The sequence below is a fragment of the Oncorhynchus mykiss genome, chromosome 22 (assembly GCF_013265735.2).
Source record: "Oncorhynchus mykiss isolate Arlee chromosome 22, USDA_OmykA_1.1, whole genome shotgun sequence".
In the NCBI taxonomy this organism is placed as follows: Eukaryota; Metazoa; Chordata; class Actinopteri; order Salmoniformes; family Salmonidae; genus Oncorhynchus; species Oncorhynchus mykiss.
Window position 1 is genome coordinate 38,786,455 of NC_048586.1, and position 24,040 is coordinate 38,810,494.

General features: G+C 46.5%; 1 protein-coding gene across 4 annotated transcripts in view; it reads left to right on the forward strand.

Moving 5' to 3' along the window:
* plekhm3 (pleckstrin homology domain containing, family M, member 3) overlaps window positions 1–24,040 on the forward strand; it is an 84,489-nt gene that overhangs the window by 27,601 nt on the left and 32,848 nt on the right. For 3 of the 4 annotated variants that reach the window (XM_036959284.1, XM_036959283.1, XM_036959285.1), the window contains exons 5-7: window positions 10,668–10,813; window positions 11,035–11,228; window positions 18,929–18,992. In XM_036959284.1, the coding sequence (XP_036815179.1) occupies window positions 10,668–10,813; window positions 11,035–11,228; window positions 18,929–18,992 (404 nt within the window). Of the gene's footprint in view, window positions 1–10,667; window positions 10,814–11,034; window positions 11,229–18,720; window positions 18,813–18,928; window positions 18,993–24,040 lie in introns of all 4 variants that reach the window. The other variant, XR_005038834.1, reaches the window with a different exon arrangement.

A 24,040-nucleotide genomic window follows, 5' to 3' on the forward strand; every position in this document is an offset into this window, starting at 1 on the left:
TCTCTCGCTCTTTCTCTTTCTGTCTCTCTCTCTCTCTGTCTTTCTGTCTCTCTCTCTGTGTTTCTGTCTCTCGCTCTTTCTCTTTCTGTCTCTCTCTCTCTCTCTCTTTCTGTCTCTCTCTCTCTCTCTCTCTGTCTCTCTTTCTGTCTCTCTTTCTCTCTCTCTTTCTCTCTCTCTCTCTCTCTCTGTCTCTCTTTCTGTCTCTCTTTCTGTCTCTCTCTCTCTCTCTCTCTCTCTCTCTCTCTCTCTCTCTCTCTCTCTCTCTCTCTCTCTCTCTCTCTCTCTCTCTCTCTCTCTCTGTCTCTCTTTCTGTGTCTCAATTCAATTCAAGGGGCTTTATTGACATGGGAAACATGTGTTAACATTGCCGAAGCAAATGAGGTAGATAACATACAAAGTGAAATAAACAATAAAAATGAACAGTAAACATTACACATACAGAAGTTTCAAAACAATAAAGACATTACAAATGTCATATTATGTATATATACAGTGTTGTAACAATGTACAAATGGTTAAAGTACACAAGGGAAAATAAATAAGCATAAATATGGGTTGTATTTACAATGGTGTTTGTTCTTCACTGGTTTACCTTTTCTTGTGGCAACAGGTCACAAATCTTGCTGCTGTGATGGCACACTGTGGTATTTCACCCAGTAGATATGGGAGTTTATCCAAATTGAGTTTGTTTTCAAATTCTTTGTTGATCTGTGTAATCTGAGGGAAATATGTGTCTCTAATATGGTCATACATTGGGCAGGAGGTTAGGAAGTACATCTCAGTTTCCACCTCATTTTGTGGGCAGTGTGCACATAGCCTGTCTTCTCTGGAGAGCCATGTCTGCCTATGGCGGCCTTTCTCAATAGCAAGGCTATGCTCACTGAGTCTGTACATAGTCAAAGCTTTCCTTAATTTTGGGTCAGTCACAGTGGACAGGTATTCTGCCACTGTGTACTCTCTGTTTAGGGCCAAATAGCATTCTAGTTTGCTCTGTTTTTTTGTTAATTCTTTACAATGTGTCAAGTAATTATCTTTTTGTTTTCTCATGATTTGGTTGGGTCTAATTGTGCTGTTGTTCTGGGGCTCTGTGGGGGTGTGTTTGTGAACAGAGCCCCAGGACCAGCTTGCTTAGGTGACTCTTCTCCAGGTTCATCTCTCTGTAGGTGATGGCTTTGTTATGGAAGTTTTGGGAATCGCTTCCTTTTAGGTGGTTGTAGAATTTAACAGCTCTTTTCTGGATTTTGATAATTAGTGGGTATCGGCCTAATTCTGCTCTGCATGCATTATTTGGTGTTCTACGTTGTACACGGAGGATATTTTTGCAGAATTCTGCATGCAGAGTCTCAATTTGGTGTTTGTTCCATTTTGTGAATTCTTGGTTGTTGAGCGGACTCCAGACCTCACAACCATAAAGGGCAATGGGCTCTATGACTGATTCAAGTATTTTTAGCCAGATCCTAATTGGTATGTTGAAATTTGTTCCTTTTGATGGCATAGAATGCCCTTCTTGCCTTGTCTCTCAGATCGTTCACAGATTTGTGGAAGTTACCTGTGGCGCTGATGTTTAGGCCAAGGTATGTATAGTTTTTTGTGTGCTCTAGGGCAATGGTGTCTAGATTGAATTTGTATTTGTGGTCATGGCGACTGGACCTTTTTTGGAACACCATTATTTTGGTGTTACTGAGATTTACTGTCAGGGCCCAGGTCTGGCAGAATCTGTGCAGAAGATCTAGGTGCTGCTATAGGCCCTCCTTGGTTGGTGACAGACGCACCAGATCATCAGCAAACAGTAGACATTTGACTTCAGATTCTTGTAGGGTGAGGCCGGGTGCTGCAGACCTTTCTAGTGCCCGCGCCAATTCGTTGATATACAGTGGGGCAAAAAAGTATTTAGTCAGCCACCAATTGTGCAAGCTCTCCCACTTAAAAAGATGAGAGAGGCCTGTAATTTTCATCATAGGTACACTTCAACTATGACAGACAAAATGAGAAAAAAATCCAGAAAATCACATTGTAGGATTTTTAATGAATGTATTTGCAAATTATGGAGGAAAATAAGTATTTGGTCACCTACAAACAAGCAAGATTTCTGGCTCTCACAGACCTGTAACTTCTTCTTTAAGAGGCTCCTCTGTCCTCCACTCGTTACCTGTATTAATGGCACCTGTTTGAACTTGTTATCAGTATAAAAGACACCTGTCCACAACCTCAAACAGTCACACTACAAACTCCACTATGGCCAAGACCAAAGAGCTGTAAAAGGACACCAGAAACACAATTGTAGACCTGCACCAGGCTGGAAAGACTGAATCTGCAATAGAGATCTCAACCTATGGGGCCAAAATGATCACAAGAATGGTGAGCAAAAATCCCAGAACCTCACGGGGGGACCTAGTGAATGACCTGCAGAGAGCTGGGACCAAAGTAACAAAGCCTACCATCAGTAACACACTACGCCGCCAGGGACTCAAATCCTGCAGTGCCAGACGTGTCCCCCTGCTTAAGCCAGTACATGTCCAGGCCCGTCTGAAGTTTGCTAGAGAGCATTTGGATGATCCAGAAGAAGATTGGGAGAATGTCAGATGGTAAAAACTCAACTCGTCGTGTTTGGAGGACAAAGAATGCTGAGTTGCATCCAAAGAACACCATACCTACTGTGAAGCATGGGGGTGGAAACATCATGCTTTGGGGCTGTTTTTCTGCAACGGGACCAGAACAACTGATCCGTGTAAAGGAAATAATGAATGGGGCCATGTATCGTGAGATTTTGAGTGAAAACCTCCTTCCATCAGCAAGGGCATTGAAGATGAAACGTGGCTGGGTCTTTCAGCATGACAATGATCCCAAACACACCGCCCGGGCAACGAAGAAGTGGCTTCGTAAGAAGCATTTCAAGGTCCTGGAGTGGCCTAGCAGGTCTCCAGATCTCAACCCCATAGAAAATCTTTGGAGGGAGTTGAAAGTCCGTGTTGCCCAGCAACAGCCCCAAAACATCACTGCTCTAGAGGAGTTCTGCATGGAGGAATGGGCCAAAATACCAGCAACAGTGTGTGAAAACCTTGTGAATACTTACAGATGACGTTTGACCTCTATCATTGCCAACAAAGGGTATATAACAAAGTATTGAGATACATTTTTGTTATTGACCAAATACTTATTTTCCACCATAATTTGCAAATAAATTCATTAAAAATCCTGCAATGTGATTTTCTGGATTTTTTGCCCTCGTTTTGTCTGTCATAGTTGAAGTGTACCTATGATGAAAATTACAGGCCTCTCTCATCTTTTTAAGTGGGAGAACTTGCACAATTGGTGGCTGACTAAATACTTTTTTGTCCCACTGTATATGCTGAAGAGGGTGGGGCTTAAGCTGCGTCCCGGTCTCACCCCACGGCCCTATGGGAAGAAATGTGTGTTTTTTGCCAATTTTAACCGCACACTTGTTGTTTGTGTACATGGATTTTATAATGTCGTATGTTTTACCCCCAACACCACCTTCTATCAATTTGTATAGCAGACCCTCATGCCAAATTGAGTCGAATACTTTTTTGAAATCAACAAAGCATAAGAAGACTTTGCCTTTGTTTTGGTTTGTTTGGTTGTCAATTAGGGTGTGCAGGGTGAATACATGGTCTGTTGTACGGTAATTTGGTAAAAAGTCTATTTGACATTTGCTGACTGAGTCTGCAGTTAATGATAATGCAGAGCATTTTCCCAAGGTTACTGTTGACGCATATCCCACGGTAGTTATTGGGGTCAAATTTGTCTCCACTTTTGTGGATTGGGGTGATCGGTCCTTGGTTCCAAATATTGGGGAAGATGCCAGAGCTAAGGATGATGTTAAAGAGTTTTTAGTGTAGCCAATTGGAATTTGTTGTCTGTATATTTGATCATTTGATTGAGGATACCATCAACACCACAGGCCTTTTTGGGTTGGAGGGTTTTTATTTTGTCCTGTAGCTCATTCAAGGTAATTGGAGAATCCAGTGGGTTCTGGTTGTCTTTAATAGTTGATTCTAGGATTTATTTTTGATCCTGTATATGTTTTTGCTCATTATTCATTGTTATAGAGCCAAAAAGATTGGAGAAGTGGTTTACCCATACATCTCCATTTTGGATAGATAATTCTTCGTGTTGTTGTTTGTTTAGTGTTTTCCAATTTTCCATGTAGGTTTCTGTCTCTCTTTCTGTCTCTGTGTTTGTGTTTCTGTCTCTCTCTTTCTCTCTCTGTCCCTGTGTTTCTGTCTCTCTCTGTCTGTTTCTGTGTCTCTGTCTGTTTCTGTCTCTCTCTGTCTGTTTCTGTCTCTGTGTTTCTGTCTCTGTGTTTCTGTCTCTGTGTTTCTGTCTCTGTGTTTCTGTCTCTCTCTGTCTGTTTCTGTCTCTGTGTTTCTGTCTCTCTCTGTCTGTGTTTCTGTCTCTGTGTTTCTGTCTCTCTCTGTCTGTGTTTCTGTCTCTGTGTTTCTGTCTCTCTGTCTGTGTTTCTGTCTCTGTGTTTGTCTCTCTCTGTCTGTGTTTCTGTCTCTGTTTCTGTCTCTCTCTCTTTCTCTCTCTGTCTCTCTCTCTTTCTCTGTCTGTGTTTCTGTCTCTCTCTCTTTCTCTCTCTGTCTGTGTGTCTCTCTCTGTCTCTGTGTCTCTGTCTCTGTCTCTGTGTTTCTGTCTGTGTTTCTGTCTCTCTCTCTCTTTCTCTCTCTGTCTCTCTCTGTCTCTGTCTGTGTTTCTGTCTCTCTCTCTTTCTCTCTCTGTCTGTGTGTCTCTCTCTGTCTCTGTGTCTCTGTTTCTGTCTCTGTGTTTCTGTCTCTGTGTTTCTGTCCCTCTTTGCACACATTTTAATTTGAGTGTTGAATGAGACACATCAAAGAAGAGGCCTCTTGTCTTTGCCCCCTGTACACACACACACACACACACACACACACACACACACACACACACAGAGAGGTGTAAACCGTCGGGACAGTTGAAAGCGTGGCTGAGTGGGAGCCCCTTTCTGGGGACGACAGAGCAGAAAGACCCTCTCTAGCTAGGGGACTGGGGAACAGGGGCCACAGATTCACCATAGAAGGCAGGCCTGGGGGGCCTCAGTATTAGAATAGTGTTTCTGTTCTAATCTACGGTGGCCTCTCAAGTGGGAGCATGAGATGAGGGGCGGGGGTCATGGTTTGATACCTCTTCTTCTTTCCCACTTCCCACACTGGTGGACACAGGATTTCCAAGAGGGCATGTTGTTCCCATGAGCACCACTGCTCTGTCCCTCTGCCCTCTACACTCTACCTTAGAAGGCTTTTAGAATGCATCCAGCTGTGTTAGTGAGCTGTGGTTCTTTGGGGAGGACATATACACATGAAGTAGCTCCACATGCGTTTGTGATTATCATTTTTTGTGCAAAGGTTTTTCTTGTTTGTTTTCTTTACTGACCATATCAGCAGTGCTGTCCACATGACCCAGCACCCAGCTGGGTCACAGCGTTTGGCCACTGGCACTGACCATCCTCTCTGCTGGCTGGACATTCTCCCTGGAGGCCTTGGCTTCCATCTCACTCTCACTAAGGGAATCCACATTGTCCACATCATTAGTATAGGAGCCGCACCATCCATCACAAGTTAAGGTCCAGATTTAGAGATGCTGGTCTATTTCAGAGAATATAGACCATACAGAAGCCAAGGTGTAGTTGTGTAAACGACGATGTTAGCGATTTGGTAACTTAACAATCATCAATAATTTCTGAGGAACCCTTTTGAGAAAAACCCCAATGGCTAAACCCCATCCATCCGCTGTGAGTTGAGTGGATGGGTAGCAGAGCAAGCGGGTTTCTGGGGGGGTGGATGTATTTATGGAGCAGGGGTGGTTAGTGTGGGTTTGTGCTGCGCTCCTACGTTGATGACAGGGCAGCCTCGACACATGACACCCCACTGCGTGGTCTGTGGTACGCTCTGCACTGCAGCCTCCAGGGCGTGTGTGTGTGTGTGTGTGTGTGTGTGTGTGTGTTTAGGCTCAGGGTTGGATGGTAGAGAGGGGACTAGAGTTGAGGGGGGGAAGACACCAACTGTCTTTTTATAGCTTGGGGTCCCTGCCCCAAAAAGCTCAAGTTGACATTAGCTCCAGTGTGCCTGATGGTAGATGGCTGGTGCGTTGTTAGCTCCTAACCTCAGCCAGTGGCAGGGCAGCCCCTGTATTTATGCCATATTGGTTTGGGTTTAAGGAAGGCATAAGGAGGAGATGGTCTCTCTCTCCAAGAGAAACAGGGTCACACATCAGTCCCTGCTTAGTAATTTATCATACTCATTTATAATGGGGCCTCTGTTATATTGCGTTGGGTTGAGTTCTAAGTTTTTCCCTCTGACAGAATAATAAAGTAGAAACTAATGGTCCCCAAAGTCTGAGGGGACCTTAAGGGAGACATTACTCTAATTAAGATGTCGGCTGGGGAGGTTTTGTGGTTTATGTATTCCTTGATGTCTGTAAGGTTTTTTACATTGACTTGTCTTTTGTCCACAGTGGGGAATGGAAAACCAACTCCCAGATGCATTTTACACTTGGCCCTCCATTAAAAGTGCTGGGCTTCATCTGGGTCCAGGAATACTCTTGAACCGGCCCTTTATGTGTTTTAGTTGACCTATTACCCTTTGTTTTCTCTCTCTATCCCTAGAGCAGTTGAGCCAGTCTCACTTCCTCTTCATTGACAGAGCTTCAACAACAGCCAATAGAAAGCCTCCGCAGATAAACAGCAGAAAACAGAGACTTGTAATGTAGTTCACAAAAGTTCAATCAGGAAGGCTGATCTGAATGTTCAATCAGGAAGGCTGATCTGAATGCTTGTTTAACTTCATTAAGCAGTATTACCTAATTCACTCTGTTTCCTGTTCTACGGTCGTAGTGGGAATGAATACAAACATATCATCAGCGTAGCATCTCGCTAATCTCCTCCTCTTATTAGCCATCAGCTGAATGTCATTTACCTATTTACCTTTAGCCTATAAGCACGGCACAATAAAGCACGTTTGCTTTTTAACCTCGCTCTTGCAATTATCACTTTCCTGTCTCAACCAATGGGTGTAAGTGTTGATGTATTTATATGTCAACTTGCCCATGTTCTCTCACTTCCTGTTTTTCAGCAACAGTCTTGGACAACCCTCTTGGACAACGCTCCGCACACCCCCCCTCACCAGCTATAATAACCTGAAGGCCCATTACTGGACCTCCTTTCCCCCAGCGGGGGGGTTTCGATACCAGCTGCCCAGCAGAGGGATGCCATAATATAATAGAGACAGTAGATTTAGCTGGTCTGCCATAATATAATAGAGACAGTAGATCTAGCTGGTCTGTCATAATACAATAGAGACATAGAAATAGTAGAATTAGCTGGTCTGTCATAATACAATAGAGACAGTAGATCTAGCTGGTCTGCCATAATATAATAGAGACAGTAGATCTAGCTGGTCTGCCATAATATAATAGAGACAGTAGCTGGTCTGTCATAATACAATAGAGACAGTAGATCTAGCTGGTCTGCCATAATATAATAGAGACAGTAGATCTAGCTGGTCTGCCATAATATAATAGAGACAGTAGCTGGTCTGCCATAATATAATAGAGACAGTAGATCTAGCTGGTCTGCCATAATATAATAGAGACAGTAGATCTAGCTGGTCTGCCATAATATAATAGAGACAGTAGATCTAGCTGGTCTGTCATAATACAATAGAGACATAGAAATAGTAGAATTAGCTGGTCTGTCATAATATAATAGAGACAGTAGATCTAGCTGGTCTGCCATAATATAATAGAGACAGTAGATCTAGCTGGTCTGCCATAATATAATAGAGACAGTAGCTGGTCTGCCATAATATAATAGAAACAGTAGATCTAGCTGGTCTGCCATAATATAATAGAGACAGTAGATCTAGCTGGTCTGCCTTAATATAATAGAGACAGTAGATCTAGCTGGTCTGTCATAATACAATAGAGACATAGAAATAGTAGAATTAGCTGGTCTGTCATAATATAATAGAGACAGTAGATCTAGCTGGTCTGCCATAATATAATAGAGACAGTAGATCTAGCTGGTCTGTCATAATACAATAGAGACAGTAGATCTAGCTGGTCTGTCATAATACAATAGAGACAGTAGATCTAGCTGGTTTTTCATAATATAATAGAGACAGTAGATCTAGATGGTCTGTCATAATACAATAGAGACAGTAGATCTAGCTGGTCTGCCATAATACAATAGAGACAGTAGATCTAGCTGGTCTGCCATAATACAATAGAGACAGTAGATCTAGCTGGTCTGTCATAATACAATAGAGACAGTAGATCTAGCTGGTCTGCCATAATATAATAGAGACAGTAGATCTAGCTGGTCTGCCATAATACAATAGAGACAGTAGATCTAGCTAGTCTGCCATAATACAATAGAGACAGTAGATCTAGCTGGTCTGTCATAATACAATAGAGACAGTAGATCTAGCTGGTTTTTCATAATATAATAGAGACAGTAGATCTAGATTGTCTGTCATAATACAATAGAGACAGTAGATCTAGCTGGTCTGTCATAATACAATAGAGACAGTAGATCTAGCTGGTTTTTCATAATATAATAGAGACAGTAGATCTAGATGGTCTGTCATAATACAATAGAGACAGTAGATCTAGCTGGTCTGCCATAATACAATAGAGACAGTAGATCTAGCTGGTCTGCCATAATACAATAGAGACAGTAGATCTAGCTGGTCTGTCATAATACAATAGAGACAGTAGATCTAGCTGGTCTGCCATAATATAATAGAGACAGTAGATCTAGCTGGTCTGCCATAATACAATAGAGACAGTAGATCTAGCTGGTCTGCCATAATACAATAGAGACAGTAGATCTAGCTGGTCTGTCATAATACAATAGAGACAGTAGATCTAGCTGGTCTGCCATAATACAATAGAGACAGTAGATCTAGCTGGTCTGCCATAATATAATAGAGACAGTAGATCTAGCTGGTCTGCCATAATATAATAGAGACAGTAGATCTAGCTGGTCTGTCATAATACAATAGAGACAGTAGATCTAGCTGGTTTTTCATAATATAATAGACAGTAGATCTAGATGGTCTGTCATAATACAATAGAGACAGTAGATCTAGCTGGTCTGTCATAATACAATAGAGACAGTAGATCTAGCTGGTTTTTCATAATATAATAGAGACAGTAGATCTAGATGGTCTGTCATAATACAATAGAGACAGTAGATCTAGCTGGTCTGCCATAATACAATAGAGACAGTAGATCTAGCTGGTCTGCCATAATACAATAGAGACAGTAGATCTAGCTGGTCTGTCATAATACAATAGAGACAGTAGATCTAGCTGGTCTGCCATAATACAATAGAGACAGTAGATCTAGCTGGTCTGTCATAATATAATAGAGACAGTAGCTGGTCTGCCATAATATAATAGAGACAGTAGATCTAGCTGGTCTGCCATAATATAATAGAGACAGTAGATCTAGCTGGTCTGCCGTAATATAATAGAGACAGTAGATCTAGCTGGTCTGTCATAATACAATAGAGACAGTAGATCTAGCTGGTTTTTCATGTCATCAGCATCTTGCTCCAAGGAGACGAGGCCATACCCCAAAATATTAAAAAAAAATCCATATTGCATTCTGTCTCTGTTGTCCATTCAGTTAATTAAGCCTGTAGTCGATTGAATAAGGTTAATTCTGAACCTCTCTCCGGTCCAGATCGGCTGTTCTGATAGACCCTGTTGGTGTGTTATCCTCTGTTTTTTCTCTCCTCCGTCTCTTTCCTTCTTTCTCTCTATCCACGTCTGATCTCTTCCCCCTCCCGTCTCTGTGAAGTACAGAGGCAGGCGCTACGCTCCACCGAAAAAGACAAAGAGCGTGCAAGTCCGTATCCGCCTGCGCTCCTTCCCCCTCTCCCTCCATTACCTTCTCCATCTCCTTCTTCCCTTGTTCCTTTCTTCCTCCGTGGCGTCCTGGGCCCCGTCCCTCCCAGATCGTCCTGGGGATAAGGGACACCTGCCATTGCCGCGGTCACCTGTTTGGGTTCTGAGCGTGGCCCATGGCGTGGGCCCAGAGTGTTTGGGGGAGCGCAGACAGGAACAACAAAGAGACCAAGACAAAGCAGAGAGTTTTCAGAGGATAGCAGCACTACTGAAGGACATCAATAGAAGCCTAGGATCTTTCCTTTCTACTGTTTTCTAAGACAGTAGAGCATTGAATTCCCCTCTTATTGTGACTACAGGGAGGAGTGGGGAAACCTCCGCTTCAACTGGGTTGGAGGGATTCACTGATCGGGATGTTTTTGGAAGTCCTTGTAGTTCTAGATGTTGGTTTGCTTGGTTGCAAGTGGTTAGTGTGGCATTGAGAGAGGGGTACATATGAAAGTCTTGCAGACTGGGACTTTAATCATTAACCATGGCAAATCTGTTTTTCTATCTCCTGACCTTTGACCTGTGGAGGTCAACAGCCGCTCAATCGTTGACCTGCATGGCTGTTGCAACGTCTAATAACAGCTAATAAATTAGGGACTTCATCACTCACCGTTTTGAATTCTAGATACAGAGAGTGTTTGGTGGTTTAGTTTATCTGTAGACCCATACACTCATTCACACACACACACACACTCCCTCACCCAGTATCTCCTCTCTATCTCTGTGCAGGGTGTCAGAAGCCAGTAGGGTTGTCGCAGGGCAAGGCCAAGGTGTGTTGCTACAGTGGCTGGTACTACTGCCAGAGCTGTCACCAAGACAACCTGTTCCTCATCCCTGCCCGCCTGCTGCACAACTGGGACACCGACAGACACAAGGTGAGAATGGTGATGTTCTACACACGTCTGAGTCATTTACCAGAGTGACTTGTATGTGTTCATATCCACTCACACGCAACATATTCAGAAACCTACAGAAAAATTCTGAAACACCCACTGAGTGAGAGTTTTAGTTACCTACACTTCTGAAATTAGGATTTGACCTAATTTGACACACATACACACACACAGCCCACCCCTCCTCTCCCTATTCTGTCCAGGTGTCCAAGCAGGCCAAGGAGTTCCTGGAGTTTGTTTATGAGGAGCCGCTGCTGGATGTGCAGCAGTTGAACCCGTGTCTGTATGAACACTGTGAGGGCCTGGCTGCAGTCCTACGCCTGAGACAGCAGCTCCAGTCCCTCAGAGCATACCTGTTCAGCTGCCGTGCTGCCGTGGCCGAGGACCTCCGGAGAAGGTGAGAGGGGAGGGGAGGGTACAAGAGGCTGTATGGAGTGTGAGGGGAGGGGAGGGTAGAAGAGGCTTTATGGAGTGTAGGGTACAAGAGGCTGTATGGAGTGTGAGGGGAGGGTAGAAGAGGCTGTATGGAGTGTGAGGGGAGGGTACAAGAGGCTGTATGGAGTGTGAGGGGAGGGTAGAAGAGGCTGTATGGAGTGTGAGGGGAGGGTACAAGAGGCTGTATGGAGTGTGAGGGGAGTGTAGGGTACAAGAGGCTGTATGGAGTGTGAGGGGAGTGTAGGGTACAAGAGGCTGTATGGAGTGTAGGGTACAAGAGGCTGTATGGAGTGTGAGAGGAGTGTAGGGTACAAGAGGCTGTATGGGTATGAAGTGAGGGGAGTGTAGGGTAGAAGAGGCTGTATGGAGTGTGAGGGGAGGGTACAAGAGGCTGTATGGAGTGTGAGGGGAGGGTACAAGAGGCTGTATGGAGTGTGAGGGGAGTGTAGGGTAGAAGAGGCTGTATGGAGTGTGAGGGGTGGGGAGGGTACAAGAGTCTGTATGGAGTGTGAGGGGAGGGTAGAAGAGGCTGTATGGAGTGTGAGGGGAGGGTAGAAGAGGCTGTATGGAGTGTGAGGGGTGGGGAGGGTAGAAGAGGCTGTATGGAGGGGGAGGGGAGGGGAGGGTAGAAGAGGCTGTATGGGTATGGAGTGTGAGGGGGGTGTAGGGTAGAAGAGGCTGTATGGAGTGTGAGGGGAGGGGAGGGTAGAAGAGGCTGTATGGAGTGTGAAGGGTGGGGAGGGTAGAAGAGGCTGTATGGAGTGTGAGGGGAGGGTAGAAGAGGCTGTATGGAGTGTGAGGGGTGGGGAGGGTAGAAGAGGCTGTATGGAGTGTGAGGGGAGTGTAGGGTAGAAGAGGCTGTATGGGTATGGAGGGTAGGGTTGAAGAGGCTGTATGGGGGGGTAGAAGCTCCAGTCCTTCAGAGCATACTTGTTCAGCTGCCTTGCTGATATCACCGAGGACCTCTGTAGAAGGGGAGGGCTGGACAGGGGGAGGGGTAAGGACGAGGGCTGGACAGGGGGAGTGGTAAGGACGAGGGAGGGATGGACAGGGGAGGGGGAGGGATGGACGAGAGGGGGATGAGGTATGATTCATCAAGGCCTTGATTGTTAATTAAATCCATTTTGACTAGAGATGAAAATGGTTGTCAATGGGCAAGATGTTGGGGGATGAGACAGTGAAAGGATGACGCAGTACCATAGTAGGAAGATGGAGGAACACAGAGTGGTTTTATGAGACTGGAAACATCAAAGTAAGCTTTCAAAAAGCACAGGAACATAATGGAGAAGTATGGAATGGTAATTGTATGTCTGATGTCCATTGAAAGCACCTTTTGTTGACTTGATTCCTAGTCCATGTTAAGCATGAATGTGTGAAGTGTAGCCTGAAGGCTCCTCTGAGGCCAGTATGTGAGTGTATGATGGGAATGTGTTTATGTGAGGGTGCCCAGACTAAAAGGCCTGTCTCTGGGGTGATGGACGCTCTCTGACACCCCCTAACCCCCTCCTCAACCTCCACACACACTAGCTCTGTTTGATACATCAACACTCAACATGTCTGTGAAAACAGTGTTCTCTGTTCAGTCAATTTGTAATTGAGAAGCTCATTTCCCCCATCAATTCCTGGCATTCAAAAAAATATATACAGTTGAAGTCAGAAGTTTACATGCACGTTAGCCAAATACATTTAAACTCAGTTTTTCACAATTCCTGACATTTAATCCTAAGGACTTTGTTGTCCTTAAGCCATTTTGCCACAACTTTGTAAGTATGCTTGGGGTCATTGTCCGTTTGGAAGGCCCATTTGCGACCAAGCTTTAACTTTCTGACTGTTGTCTTGAGATGTTGCTTCAATATATCCACATAATTTTCATTACTAATGATGCCATCTATTTTGTGAAGTGCACCAGTCCCTCCTGCATGCAGCAAAGCACCCCCACAACATGATGCTGCCACCCCCGTGCTTCACGGTTGGGATGGTGTTCTTTGGCTTGCAAGCCTCTTATAACGATGGTCATTATCGCCAAACAGTTATATTTTTGTTTCATCAGACCAGAGGACATTTCTCCAAAAAGTACGATCTTTGTCCTCATAAACCGTAGTCTGGCTTTTTTATGGCGGTTTGGAGCAGTGGCTTCTTCCTTGCTGAGCGGCCTTTCAGGTTATGTCGATATAGGACTTGTTTTACTGTGGATATAGATACTTTTGTACCTATTCCCTCCAGCATCTTCACAAGGTCCTTTGCTGTTGTTCTGGGATTGATTTGCACTTTTCGCACCAAAGTAGTTAATCTCTAGGATACAGAACGCGTCTCCTTCCTGAGCGGTATGACGGCTGCATGGTCCCACGGTGTTTATACTTGCGGACTATTGTTTGTACAGATGAACGTGGTACCTTCAGGCATTTGGAAATTTCTCCCAAGGATGAACCAGACTTGTGGAGGTCTACATTTTTTTTGCTGAGGTCTTGGCTGAGACGAACAGAGAGAGTGGGGCTCTGAGACGCTCCTACTCCACTCACACCCTGGGCTACAGAGTTATCCCAGCTGGTTGCCGGAAGGGGAAGAAGGCTGTGGTGTTTACGGCAGTGTTGGCGACCCCGGAGTGCTCCTCCCTCGCTAGAGACCCTGTTTACCACTACACCATTAGCGCTCGGCGACTAACGCCCTGCCCTTCAAAACACTGCAGGATTAATGAGGCCGGTGGTGCTAAACCCTTCCCCCGGCCAACCATGGACCCTCTATGGGCTTACCATGGGCCATGGACCCTCTATGGGCCTACCATGGGCCATGGACCCTCTATGGTTCTACCATGGGCCATGGACCTTCTGGGCCTACCATGGGCCATGGACCCTCTGGGCCTACCGTCGGCCAACCATGGACCCTCTATTGGCGTACCATGGGCCATGGACCTTCTGGGCCTACCATGGGCCATTGACCCTCTATGGGCCTACCATGGGCCATTGACCCTCTATGGGCCTGCCATGGACCCTCTATGGGCCTACCATGGGCCATGGACCCTCTATTGGCCTACCATGGGCCATGGACTCTCTGGGCCCTCTGGGCCTACCGTCGGCCATCCATGGACCCTCTATGGGCCTACCATGGGCCATGGACCCTCTATGGGCCTACCATTTGCCATGGACCCTCTGGGCCTACCGTCGGCCAACCATGGACCCTCTATGGGCCTACCATGGGCCATGGACCCTCTATGGGCCTACCGTCGGGCCATCCATGGACCCTCTGGGCCTACCGTCGGCCTGGAGGGGGCGCTGAGGAGGCCTGTCACGGCCATCACCGCCCGCACTGATCTAACACACACCTCTGAACCCCACACACACACACATAAGGATGCACACATAGTACACGTTAGACACACAGATCTGCTGCATACGTGTGGATAGTCTGCACGCACACACACATGCACATATTTTTTTATTTTTTTATTTTTTTATTTTACCTTTATTTAACCAGGCAAGTCAGTTAAGAACAAATTCTTATTTTCAATGACGGCCTGGGAACAGTGGGTTAACTGCCTGTTCAGGGGCAGAACGACAGATTTGTACCTTGTCAGCTCGGGGGTTTGAACTCGCAACCTTCCGGTTACTAGTCCAACGCTCTAACCACTAGGCTACCCTGCCGCCCCACATATGAACACAGGCAGTCATTTATACTGTTTAAAGACATGGTTCTGTACTACAGTCATATACTGTTTAAAGACATGGTTCTGTACTACAGTCATATACTGTTTAAAGACATGGTTCTGTACTACAGTCATATACGCTCTAATAGTGTTTCAAACGTCACTCGCACACCTGTCTCTACTCTCACAATCAGAAACACCCACACAGAGGGAGAGAGCACTGGGGGAGTGGCGGCAGGTTAGGGAGACACGGGATGAGAAGTAGAGGGCGTGGAAGGGACAGATGTAACTCACGTATACAGTATATGCACTCAAATTCACATTCATATAGATACTACTACCCCTTCCCACAAAGGTTTCCATGGTACCTGCATAGAGCTGTGTGTCCCTTCAGTGTTAGTGCAGAGAGGGACAGCATGGTGTTATTAGTGCAGAGAGGGACAGCATGGTGTTATTAGTGCAGAGAGGGACAGCATGGTGTTATTAGTGCAGAGAGGGACAGAGTGGGGTTATTAGTGCAGAGAGGGACAGCAAAGGGTTATTAGAGCAGAGAGGGACAGCGCAGGGTTATTAGTGCAGAGAGGGACAGCATCGTGTTATTAGTGCAGAGAGGGACAGAGTGGGGTTATTAGTGCAGAGAGGGACAGCGCAGGGTTATTAGTGCAGAGAGGGACAGCATGGGGTTATTAGTGCAGAGAGGGACAGCGCGGGGTTATTAGTGCAGAGAGGGACAGTATCGTGTTATTAGTGCAGAGAGGGACAGCATCGTGTTATTAGTGCAGAGAGGGACAGCATGGTGTTATTAGTGCAGAGAGGGACAGCATGGTGTTATTAGTGCAGAGAGGGACAGCATCGTGTTATTAGTGCAGAGAGGGACAGCATGGTGTTATTAGTGCAGAGAGGGACAGCATTGTGTTATTAGTGCAGAGAGGGACAGCATCGTGTTATTAGTGCAGAGGGACAGAGTGGGGTTATTAGTGCAGAGAGGAACAGAGTGGGGTTATTAGTGCAGAGGGACAGAGTGGGGTTATTAGTGCAGAGAGGGACAGCGTGGGGTTATTAGTGCAGAGGGACAGAGTGGGGTTATTAGTGCAGAGAGGGACAGAGTGGGGTTATTAGTGCAGAGAGGGACAGAGTGGGGTTATTAGTGCAGAGAGGGACAGAGTGGGGTTATTAGTGCAGAGAGGGACAGAGTGGGGTTATTAGTGCAGAGAGGGACAGAGTGGGGTTATTAGTGCAGAGAGGGACAGAGTGGGGTTATTAGTGCAGAGAGGGACAGAGTGGGGTTATTAGTGCAGAGGGACAGAGTGGGGTTATTAGTGCAGAGAGGGACAGAGTGGGGTTATTAGTGCAGAGAGGGACAGCATCGTGTTATTAGTGCAGAGAGGGACAGAGTGGGGTTATTAGTGCAGAGAGGGACAGAGTGGGGTTATTAGTGCAGAGAGGGACAGAGTGGGGTTATTAGTGCAGAGAGGGACAGAGTGGGGTTATTAGTGCAGAGAGGGACAGAGTGGGGTTATTAGTGCAGAGAGAGACAGAGTGGTGTTATTAGTGCAGAGAGGGACAGCGTGGGGTTATTAGTGCAGAGAGGGACAGCGTGGGGTTATTAGTGCAGAGAGGGACAGAGTGGGGTTATTAGTGCAGAGGGACAGAGTGGGGTTATTAGTGCAGAGAGGGACAGAGTGGGGTTATTAGTGCAGAGAGGGACAGCGTGGGGTTATTAGTGCAGAGAGGGACAGAGTGGGGTTTTTAGTGCAGAGAGGGACAGAGTGGGGTTTTTAGTGCAGAGAGGGACAGAGTGGGGTTATTAGTGCAGAGAGGGACAGAGTGGGGTTATTAGTGCAGAGAGGGACAGAGTGGGGTTATTAGTGCAGAGAGAGACAGAGTGGGGTTATTAGTGCAGAGAGGGACAGTGTGGGGTTATTAGTGCAGAGAGGGACAGAGTGGGGTTATTAGTGCAGAGAGGGACAGAGTGGTGTTATTAGTGCAGAGAGGGACAGCGTGGGGTTATTAGTGCAGAGAGGGACAGAGTGGGGTTATTAGTGCAGAGAGGGACAGTGGGGTTATTAGTGCAGAGAGGGACAGAATGGGGTTATTAGTGCAGAGGGACAGAATGGTGTTATTAGTGCAGAGAGGGACAGAGTGGGGTTATTAGTGCAGAGGGACAGAGTGGTGTTATTAGTGCAGAGAGGGACAGAGTGGGGTTATTAGTGCAGAGGGACAGAGTGGTGTTATTAGTGCAGAGAGGGACAGAGTGGGGTTATTAGTGCAGAGGGACAGAGTGGGGTTATTAGTGCAGAGGGACAGAGTGGGGTTATTAGTGCAGAGAGGGACAGCGTGGGGTTATTAGTGCAGAGAGGGACAGCATGGTGTTATTAGTGCAGAGAGGGACAGCGTGGTGTTATTAGTGCAGAGAGGGACAGCGTGGTGTTATTAGTGCAGAGAGGGACAGCGTGGGGTTATTAGTGCAGAGAGGGACAGCATCGTGTTATTAGTGCAGAGATGGGCAGCGTGGGGTTATTAGTGCAGAGAGGGACAGCATCGTGTTATTAGTGCAGAGAGGGACAGCATCGTGTTATTAGTGCAGAGAGGGACAGCATCGTGTTATTAGTGCAGAGAGGGACAGCATCGCGTTATTAGTGCAGAGAGGGACAGCATGGTGTTATTAGTGCAGAGAGGGACAGCATGGTGTTATTAGTGCAGAGAGGGACAGCGTGGGGTTATTAGTGCAGAGAGGGACAGCGTGGGGTTATTAGTGCAGAGAGGGACAGCGTGGGGTTATTAGTGCAGAGAGGGACAGAGTGGGGTTATTAGTGCAGAGGGACAGAGTGGGGTTATTAGTGCAGAGGGACAGAGTGGGGTTATTAGTGCAGAAAGGGACAGCGTGGGGTTATTAGTGCAGAGAGGGACAGCATGGTGTTATTAGTGCAGAGAGGGACAGAGTGGTGTTATTAGTGCAGAGAGGGACAGAGTGGGGTTATTAGTGCAGAGAGGGACAGAGTGGTGTTATTAGTGCAGAGAGGGACAGCATGGTGTTATTAGTGCAGAGAGGGACAGAGTGGTGTTATTAGTGCAGAGAGGGACAGAGTGGGGTTATTAGTGCAGAGAGGGACAGAGTGGTGTTATTAGTGCAGAGAGGGACAGCGTGGGGTTATTAGTGCAGAGAGGGACAGAGTGGGGTTATTAGTGCAGAGGGACAGAGTGGGGTTATTAGTGCAGAGGGACAGAGTGGGGTTATTAGTGCAGAGAGGGACAGAGTGGGGTTATTAGTGCAGAGGGACAGAGTGGGGTTATTAGTGCAGAGAGGGACAGCGTGGGGTTATTAGTGCAGAGAGTCTATATGATCCCATCTCTTGCCCTCTCCATCTTTCACTCCAACTCCCACCTCTCTGTCTCTTGCTATGTCACTTTGTGGATGCTTGAACTGTAACGTGAGCTGGTGTGGGTGAGTGTGTGTGAATTACTGTGTGTGTGTAGGTTTGGTAGAGAGTGTTGTGCAGAGGGCTATAATAGCGAGCCTGATGAGAGAGCAGAGAGAGACCTCCACTTCGCTCCATTATAAGGCAGAGAGCTTTTAAACACCCATTCCCCTTCTGCCCCAGCCTGACTCTCATTCTATTGAATTAACCCCCATTTTCTCTGCAATTTGGCCCCGCCGTTACCATGGTTACACAGGCACTATCATGGTCCGTGTGTGTGTGTATGTGTGACATGACTCATCGTGTACATTTTGTTATCGTCCTTTATGAATCTCAACATGAACCTCACATCTCCTTCCTGTCATGTTTTAATATATGATAAACCATTTCACCAGCTTTGCTGTTCCAGGTCAGTACAGTGAGAGACAATGACACACACCATTGAATTCTACTTTTTATTGGTGGGGCCACCCATACACACAGTGCTGTAAGTCTGCTAAATTGCATATAATATTGCATTTTCTGAAAGGATCTGACTTATGGTTCTAAGAAAATTGCATAACTAAAATGGTCAAAATGTTGGTCTTTCTCTCTCCCCCCAAGGATCTTCCCCAGAGATTACCTACTGCAACATATCCACCTGTACTCACTGGCTGACCTGCAACAGGTAATACACACTACACACATACTGTATAGTGGACACACTCTCACTCTCACACTTTCAAACATCAGACCGTTACAGGCACACTAATACACACACATACAGTGTGTGTGTATATATATATATATATATATATATATATATATATATATATATATATATATATATATATATATATATATATATATATATATATACACACAGTGCCTTGCGAAAGTATTCGGCCCCCTTGAACTTTGCGACCTTTTGCCACATTTCAGGCTTCAAACATAAAGATATAAAACTGTATTTTTTTGTGAAGAATCAACAACAAGTGGGACACAATCATGAAGTGGAACGACATTTATTGGATATTTCAAACTTTTTTAACAAATCAAAAAATGAAAAATTGGGCGTGCAAAATTATTCAGCCCCCTTAAGTTAATACTTTGTAGCGCCACCTTTTGCTGCGATTACAGCTGTAAGTCGCTTGGGGTATGTCTCTATCAGTTTTGCACATCGAGAGACTGAAATTTTTTCCCATTCCTCCTTGCAAAACAGCTCGAGCTCTGAGGTTGGATGGAGAGCATTTGTGAACAGCAGTTTTCAGTTCTTTCCACAGATTCTCGATTGGATTCAGGTCTGGACTTTGACTTGGCCATTCTAACACCTGGATATGTTTATTTTTGAACCATTCCATTGTAGATTTTGCTTTATGTTTTGGATCATTGTCTTGTTGGAAGACAAATCTCCGTCCCAGTCTCAGGTCTTTTGCAGACTCCATCAGGTTTTCTTCCAGAATGGTCCTGTATTTGGCTCCATCCATCTTCCCATCAATTTTAACCATCTTCCCTGTCCCTGCTGAAGAAAAGCAGGCTCAATCCATGATGCTGCCACCACCATGTTTGACAGTGGGGATGGTGTGTTCAGTTGTGTTGTTTTTACGCCAAACATAACGTTTTGCATTGTTGCCAAAAAGTTCAATTTTGGTTTCATCTGACCAGAGCACCTTCTTCCACATGTTTGGTGTGTCTCCCAGGTGGCTTGTGGCAAACTTTAAACAACACTTTTTATGGATATCTTTAAGAAATGGCTTTCTTCTTGCCACTCTTCCATAAAGGCCAGATTTGTGCAATATACGACTGATTGTTGTCCTATGGACAGAGTCTCCCACCTCAACTGTAGATCTCTGCAGTTCATCCAGAGTGATCATGGGCCTCTTGGCTGCATCTCTGATCAGTCTTCTCCTTGTATGAGCTGAAAGTTTAGAGGGACGGCCAGGTCTTGGTAGATTTGCAGTGGTCTGATACTCCTTCCATTTCAATATTATCGCTTGCACAGTGCTCCTTGGGATGTTTAAAGCTTGGGAAATCTTTTTGTATCCAAATCCGGCTTTAAACTTCTTCACAACAGTATCTCGGACCTGCCTGGTGTGTTCCTTGTTCTTCATGATGCTCTCTGTGCTTTTAACGGACCTCTGAGACTATCACAGTGCAGGTGCATTTATACAGAGACTTGATTACACACAGGTGGATTGTATTTATCATCATTAGTCATTTAGGTCAACATTGGATCATTCAGAGAACTTCTGTAGAGAGTCTGCTGCACTGAAAGTAAAGGGGCTGAATAATTTTGCACGCCCAATTTTTCATTTTTTGATTTGTTAAAAAAGTTTGAAATATCCAATAAATGTCGTTCCACTTCATGATTGTGTCCCACTTGTTGTTGATTCTTCACAAAAAAATACAGTTTTATATCTTTATGTTTGAAGCCTGAAATGTGGCAAAAGGTCGCAAAGTTCAAGGGGGCCGAATACTTTCGCAAGGCACTGTATATATACATATACTGTGTTATATTTAAGCAGTCAGGTGTGGTATATGATCAATATACCACGGCTAAGGGCTGTATCCAGGCACTCTGCGTTGCGTCATGCACAAGAACAGCCCTTAGCCGTGGTATATTGGCCATATACCACAAACCCCCGAGGTACCTTATTTCTATTATAAACTGGTTACCAACATAATTAGAGCACTAACAAGAAATGTGTTGTCATACCCGTGGTATATGGTCTGATATACCACGGCTGTTAGCCAATCAGCATTCAGGGTTTGAACATTCAGTTTACACGTGTCAGGACAATGCATGGCTGCTAGGACCAGCGTCTGTCTCTGCTCGGACTCAGACAGGCATGTGGAGCTAAAGCAGTCCCTCCCAGTGAAGAGGTGCTCTGTCTCTGACACCTCAACCTGCTAGCAGCACTAGACACTGGGAGAAGAGCTCACAGTGAGGAAAAATTGTCCTTTGCCAGTTACAGTGGGGAGAGTTTCCATCGGCCCTCTTTACAGTGGGGAGAGTTTCCCTCAGCCCTTGTTACAGTGGGGAGAGTTTCCCTCAGCCCTCGTTACAGTGGGGAGAGTTTCCCTCAGCCCTCGTTACAGTGGGGAGAGTTTCCCTCAGCCCTCTTTACAGTGGGGAGAGTTTCCCTCGGCCCTCGTTACAGTGGGGAGAGTTTCCCTCGGCCCTCTTTACAGTGGGGAGAGTTTCCCTCAGCCCTTGTTACAGTGGGGAGAATTTCCCTCAGCCCTCGTTACAGTGGGGAGAGTTTCCCTCAGCCCTCGTTACAGTGGGGAGAGTTTCCCTCAGCCCTCTTTACAGTGGGGAGAGTTTCCCTCGGCCCTCGTTACAGTGGGGAGAGTTTCCCTCGGCCCTCTTTACAGTGGGGAGAGTTTCCCTCAGCCCTCTTTACAGTGGGGAGAGTTTCCCTCGGCCCTCGTTACAGTGGTGAGAGTTTCCCTCGGCCCTCTTTACAGTGGGGAGAGTTTCCCTCAGCCCTCGATACAGTGGGGAGAATTTCCCTCAGCCCTCGTTACAGTGGGGAGAGTTTCCCTCAGCCCTCGTTACAGTGGGGAGAGTTTCCCTCAGCCCTCTTTACAGTGGGGAGAGTTTCCCTCGGCCCTCGTTACAGTGGGGAGAGTTTCCCTCGGCCCTCTTTACAGTGGGGAGAGTTTCCCTCAGCCCTTGTTACAGTGGGGAGAGTTTCCCTCAGCCCTCGTTACAGTGGGGAGAATTTCCCTCAGCCCTCGTTACAGTGGGGAGAGTTTCCCTCAGCCCTCGTTACAGTGGGGAGAGTTTCCCTCAGCCCTCTTTACAGTGGGGAGAGTTTCCCTTGGCCCTCGTTACAGTGGGGAGAGTTTCCCTTGGCCCTCTTTACAGTGGGGAGAGTTTCCATCAGCCCTCGTTACAGTGAGGAGAGTTTCCCTCCGCCCTCGTTACAGTGGGGAGAGTTTCCCCTCAGCCCTCGTTACAATGAGTAGAGTTTCCCCTCAGCCCTCGTTACAGTGGGGAGAGTTTCCCTCAGCCCTCGTTACAGTGGGGAGAGTTTCCCTCAGCCCTCGTTACAGTGGGGAGAGTTTCCCCCAGCCCTCGTTACAGTGGGGAGAGTTTCCCTCGGCCCTCATTACAGTGGGGAGAGTTTCCCTCGGCCCTCTTTACGGTGGGGAGAGTTTCCCTCGGCCATCGTTACAGTGGGGAGAGTTTCCCTCGGCCCTCTCACTAGCAGTTTCTAGGCTGTTATGAAGGCATGAATAACTGTTATTGGGATGAGGGTTACTTTGGTTTGGCGTAATCTCTTGCCTCTCTCTCCCACCCCCTCTCTCTGATCCCCCTCCCCCAACCTGGAGTTCTTCCACACTACTACTCTCCCATATCTTCCACCTTCCTCACCCAGCCCCCTCTGCACCACCCAACCTCTCTCCCTCTCCCCTTCATGTTCCCCTCACCCTGGCCCGCTCACTAATTACAGACATTCAGAATCAACAAGCAGAAAAACTAGTGTGTTAAAGTCCACCATTCTTCCCTACATCCCCTGGCCTGACACTCTTCTCACCCTCTCGCTCTCTCTCGCGCTCTCTTTCCCTCACTCTCTTTCTCTCTATTCATCTCTCTCTATCATAGCTTACTCTCTCTCTGTGTGTTTCTCTCCCCCTTCCCTTTCTCTCTGTCTTTCTCTCCCCCTCCCCTTTCTCTCTGTGTGTTTCTCTCCCCCTCCCCTCTCTCTGTGTGTGTTTCTCTCCCCCTCCCCTCTCTCTCTCTCTGTCTTTTTCTCCCCCTCCCCCTTCTCTCTCTCTGTCTTTCTCTCCCCCTCCCCTTTCTCTCTGTGTGTGTTTCTCTCCCCCTCCCCTTTCTCTCTCTGTGTCTTTCTCTCCCCCTCCCCTTTCTCTCTCTCTGTCTTTTTCTCCTCCTCCCCTCTCTCTCTCTCTGTCTTTCTCTCCCCCTCCCCTTTCTCTCTGTGTGTGTTTCTCTCCCCCTCCCCTCTCTCTCTCTCTCTGTCTTTCTCTCCCCCTCCCCTTTCTCTCTCTCTGTCTTTTTCTCCCCCTCCCCTCTCTCTCTCTCTGTCTTTCTCTCCCCCTCCCCTTTCTCTCTGTGTGTGTTTCTCTCCCCCTCCCCTTTCTCTCTCTCTGTCTTTCTCTCCCCCTCCCCTTTCTCTCTCTCTGTCTTTCTCTCCCCCTCCCCTTTCTCTCTGTGTGTGTTTCTCTCCCCCTCCCCTCTCTCTCTCAGTGTCTTTCTCTCCCCCTCCCCTTTCTCTCTGTGTGTGTTTCTCTCCCCCTCCCCTCTCTCTCTCTCTGTCTTTCTCTCCCCCTCCCCTTTCTCTCTGTGTGTGTTTCTCTCCCCCTCCCCTCTCTCTCTCTCTGTCTTTCTCTCCCCCTCCCCTTTCTCTCTGTGTGTGTTTCTCTCCCCCTCCCCTCTCTCCCTCTCTGTCTTTCTCTCCCCCTCCCCTTTCTCTCTTTACAGCTAATTGGCTTTCCATATTAACAAGCTGTTTCTTTTATTTCTCCTGAATAATCAAAGCTTGTTCATCAAGCCTGGCTTTTATTGTTTCACAGTGAGGTTCAATAAAGACCGTCTCCCTGGCTAGTTATAGAGTAGACCCAGTCCTTCATGGAAAGCAGTAGTGCACTTGGCTCTCTTTGCTATTGAAATCCCAACAAACACCTCCTATTAGGAGCAGCCTTTCTATCTTTAAAGCAGTGTACTGTTTGCCCAGGGCCTGCCCAGAGGCTGGACTAGTTTGGCTA